Source organism: Oryzias melastigma, unplaced genomic scaffold, assembly GCF_002922805.2.
Source record: "Oryzias melastigma strain HK-1 unplaced genomic scaffold, ASM292280v2 sc00391, whole genome shotgun sequence".
Taxonomy (NCBI): Eukaryota; Metazoa; Chordata; class Actinopteri; order Beloniformes; family Adrianichthyidae; genus Oryzias; species Oryzias melastigma.
The window spans coordinates 6099-10698 of NW_023416988.1; the positions used below are offsets into that span (position 1 = coordinate 6099).

A 4600-nucleotide genomic window follows, 5' to 3' on the forward strand; every position below is an offset into this window, starting at 1 on the left:
CCAATGCCATAATGACTTCATCAAGGTCACTGGTGAGAGACCTGAATATTGCTGCAAAGGAGAGGACCAGTTTGTCGTATTTTAAACAAGTATTCATTCTGATGGATAAACTTTATACAATTGTTTACCTTTACATTACTTTTCAAAATCATTACAGTTATACCTTGATGTATTTCATAAAACACTAATAAATATAGCTATAGAGCCACTCTGGTTTACCTTGGCCTGTGTGGTTCATGCTTGAGCAAAGGTTTTTGTGCACTTCATGGTAAGTCTGTCAAAGAAAGTAGCAAAAGTACGAATCGTGCATTTAAAACTAGTTTGTTGAAATTCTGTAGAGCCATTAAAAGTGGTTTTAAAAGCAAACCTTCTCAGAGTCCGAATAATCAGGATGGATCACAATATTGATGCTGGTGAGAGACCCGGAAGTTGCAGATGATCCAAACTCAATAATCTTCTCTGTCAGCACTTTAATAGCATCTGTTAGAGAATACTTCAGAATAACTCCATGTCCAATGATCGGTATAGCCACTGAGCTATAGCCCTGCTGTTCACAGAGGTCCAAACATGTCTGCAGGCCTTTTCTTAGAGCCTACAAGACAAAGACATTTTCACGTTTTAAAATGGGATGATTACTGTACTATTTCATAATAGATAGACAGTTAGTTGCTGAAGATTTATTTATGGCTTTGAATTGTGGGCTCAGTGTCTTTATCTCCCTGAAGGAGGCAGTGGAGGAAGACATGAAGTAGGAAGCAGGAAGTGGGCTTGACTTAGCTGGGCTGGGACCTTGAAGGTGATGAAACATGAAGCATGCAGCAACAAATATACTGACTACTACGAACTGGCAACGAGGGACAGAGAGAGAGGAGTATATAAGCTACTCAACTCAAGTGAGTTAGCCTGATGGGAATTACAGATGCCAGCTGCATGTGACAGGCACACCTTCAAACTTAACCAGACATGGTCGTCGACGTCCACCTAAAGTAACAGGTCAAACAACTGATCAGAGAGATCAGAGATGCAGTCAAGAGACCACTCGTGACAATAGATGAACTGCTGAGATCTACAGCTAAGGTGAGGTAATCTCTCCATAGGACAACTGGTGCACTGCAAAATTCTGGGGTTTATGACAAGTAGAAAGCCACTGGTAAAAGAAAACTACAAGAAGTCCTACTTGAAGTTTGCCAGAAGCCATGTGAGCAACCTGACAAATGTGTGAAAGAAGGTCCTCTTATCAAATGTGAGCAAAAATATGTTTTTTTTGGCCTAAATGCAAAACGCAATGTTTGTTGGAAACCTAACGCTGCACATCACTCTGAACACTCTGAACATTCCCACTGCCATACATGGTGGTGGCAGCATTATGATCCGGGGCTGCTTCTCTTCAGCAAGGACAGGGAAGCTGGGCAGAGTTGATGGAAAGATGGATAGAGTCAAATACAGTCTTGAAAGAAAATCTGTTGGAGTCTGTAAAGCATTTGAGACTGGGGTGAAGATTCAACTTCCTACAGGACAATGACCCTAAACATAAAGCCAAGGCTACTATGGAATGGTTTATAATGAAATATATTTATGTTAAAGTTAAAGCCCAGACCTAAAGCCACCTATCCAGACTCAGCTTGAATTGTTTTGCTAGGAAGAATGGTCAAAAATGTCAGCCTCTAGGTGTCGCTCTCCTTAGTCAAGTTGACTTACCTCTCTCCTGAATGTAGACAAACTTCTCTGCATCTGCATTCTTGAGTCTACGTTCGTGGGTCTACACCTGCCTAATTGTTTTTGATCTGTTTTCATTATTTTGTTCCTCTAGCTCAGGGATGTCAAACTCATTTTGTTTTGGAGGCCACATTCAACCCGTCTGATCTCAAGATGGTCAGACCAGTAACATAATAGCAAAATAACCTTTGGTCACTTGTTATCTTTAGCTTTGTTTTTGTTTTTTCTCAGTTGGAAAACATGCCTAAAACAACCTAGTAGCCTAATTACTCATTGTTATTATTATTAGAGCTATTATTATTATTATTATCTTTTTGACGACATTTTGGTGATTGTGGTGTCACACCTGATAATTTTTAAAAGCATCTTAAAAGTGGTGAGGTTGGCAGGGAACCTAACTGCAACCTAACCATTTCTAGGAATGGACTAGAAACTTACTTTCTTCCCCCAACATTGTTATATTTTTTTGTCTTCGTGACTGAACTGGATTAAACTATCTGGCAGGCCAGATGCAGCCAGCGGGCCGTATGTTTGACATCCCTACTCTTGCTCATTGAAACCCTGTCTTCACTCCTGGATTTATCGTTTTTGGGTCGTCCATCACTCTAAACCCCAACATTCACAATTGTATGCCCCTTTGTGTTGGTCTTTAACATAAAATTCCAATAAATATGTTTGTTTGTAATCAAGGGATATGAAAACTTTTAAGGGCTACTGTGCTTCTTAATGCTTTTAAATTACAGTTTGTTGTTTTTAATAAATGTTAATGTGTAATGATAATGTCTAAATTGAATTAGACATTATCTTTCTCTAACATTATTTTTAGAGTTTTTTTCTCCTTATGATTTAAAATTACCTGAACACTCTGTCCTCCAACACCATCCCAAGGCGAGCACTCTATGAAGAAGATCTTGGAGCATCGCAGAGATGGAGGTCCAGGGACCTGAAGAACTTCTCCAGGGTGAAGGACATGGTTTGCTGCTGTTGCGTTAAACTGAGATTGGAGAATGCTGCCCCCTTTCCTTAGCAAGGATTTACTGATATTGTTGGATTTCAGCTGATTCTTAACAACAGGAGCCACAAAAACATTTACCTGTGACAAAAACAGGAATACGTATGAACAAAAGTGTTGCATTTTGGAGACAATGTACAGAAAACTAAAAGAAAAAATCCCAAACCTGTTCATCCTCTATACAGCAAAGCCTGATCTTTAGATTTATTTGACTGGCTGCTGGACTTCCAACTGAGCTCTGGCATTGTCTGTTAATGGATGGTCTGAGCGATGTCACGTATGTGATGCTGATGCTGTCTTGCTGTTGGGCGTTTACATTTGTGACTCCTTGCTGCTCCCTGATAATGACCTTATGGGAAGTCTCAACCAAATCTTTGCTAACTTTTCCAACTCCCTGGAAGTATCGCAGAGCCCCTGGCCCATTTAAGACCAAAGAGTCTACTGTTAGGTTGGCTACAACAGGCTGGAGAGTCTTAAGTACGTCCTTAACTTGACCCCCGGGACCAGACAGAATCACACATGGATATGGGACATGTGATGTCCATAGTGTGACACTGGTTATATTCACTCCAAGCCTGTTCAACATTTCATCAAAGCATTCCACAAGTTCTGGATCTGGCAGTTTGATCATCTCTTCAGTGGGAGCTTGATTCAACTGATAATCATGAAGAAACTCTTTAAGTTTGGTGACTTCTTCTGAGTAGCCAACTAGCTGCACGGTGGTTTCATTGACACCTGGGATGAAGCTGACCTCCACTTGGAGACCCACAGAGTTGACCTCATCTCTGGCCATGTTGATAATTTCTCTCTGCTCTGGAGGGACCGTGGCTGCCCCCTGCAGCTGAACACTGATCACAACAATGTCTCTCAGCAGAGTTGCCTGCGCCTCCTCCAGGGAAACAGAGGACAAACTGGACAGATGCAGGTCAGAATCCACTTCCAGGGACACAGGACTTCTAAAAATCTGCTGAAATCGAGCTTCATATTTGGAGACGGCGTTGCTGGTTTTCATGAAGGCGGACAAACACGGAGAGAGCTGAACTCTCTTCACTTTGATCTTTTTGACCAGCTCGTCTAGCTTTGCAGCTCCTGACTTTACTTTCTCATCAGTGCCTTCCAAGATTACCATGTTGGTACGTGTGATGATTTTAACTTCTGGAGAATCAGCTTGCATTTCTCTTCTGAACTCTTCTTCTATCAGCTTGAGGTGTTTCTCCGTGATTGGCAGCTTCATGGTGGACGTAAGACCCTTCTCTAAAACTGAAACCTTCTCCTTCACCACAACAGTTTCTCCCACCACCACAACATAACCTGTCTGAGGGTACACTTTTATATCATCATCCACATTGCTGAGATCCTGCTGCACCTTCTTGACCAGTTTAGGCTCAAACACGTGATGGCAAGTATATTTCTCAATGAGATCGATGAAGATCTTGTCAACCTGGTGCTCCCATTTCTCAGCTGCAGCCCCGAAAGCTCCTCCTGATTCCTTCACAACATCCCCTTTCACGACTGCCTCCTCTGAATGAAAAAAAAACATTACATTTTAGAAAATAAAAACAACCAGTTCTAAAAGAAAAAAATAAATTGCATAAAAACTTTGTTTTGTAAAACAAAAGTATCTTTTGTTCTATGTACTAAAATGAAATGTTAAAAAACAAAGTAAGAAACCAGAAGCATTGATCTTTGACCTTTGAGTTTTTTCAAATGCGGACACTGAGAGGACTGAGGAGAGTAGACAGGAGTACAGGGAGATGCAGCGTAAGGTGAAAGTAGAGGTGTCAAAGGCCAAACAAAGAGCTTATGATGACTTGTATGCTAGGTTGGGTAGTAAGGAGGGAGAGACTGACCTGTACAGACTAGCAAGGCAGA

At 41.2% G+C, this 4600-nt stretch overlaps 1 protein-coding gene across 1 annotated transcript in view; it reads right to left on the bottom strand.

Moving 5' to 3' along the window:
* The window catches only part of LOC112139679, a 5151-nt gene extending 689 nt beyond the window's left edge, over positions 1 to 4462 (bottom strand). Inside the window, exons 1-5 of the mRNA XM_024262510.2 lie at positions 2895 to 4462; positions 2573 to 2809; positions 368 to 592; positions 220 to 274; positions 8 to 51 (exon numbers count right to left, since the gene is read on the bottom strand). Coding sequence (XP_024118278.2) covers positions 8 to 51; positions 220 to 274; positions 368 to 592; positions 2573 to 2809; positions 2895 to 4268 — 1935 coding nt within the window. The 5' untranslated portion in view covers positions 4269 to 4462. The remainder of the gene's footprint in view (positions 1 to 7; positions 52 to 219; positions 275 to 367; positions 593 to 2572; positions 2810 to 2894) is intronic.
* Between the last annotated feature and the right edge of the window lie 138 nt (positions 4463 to 4600).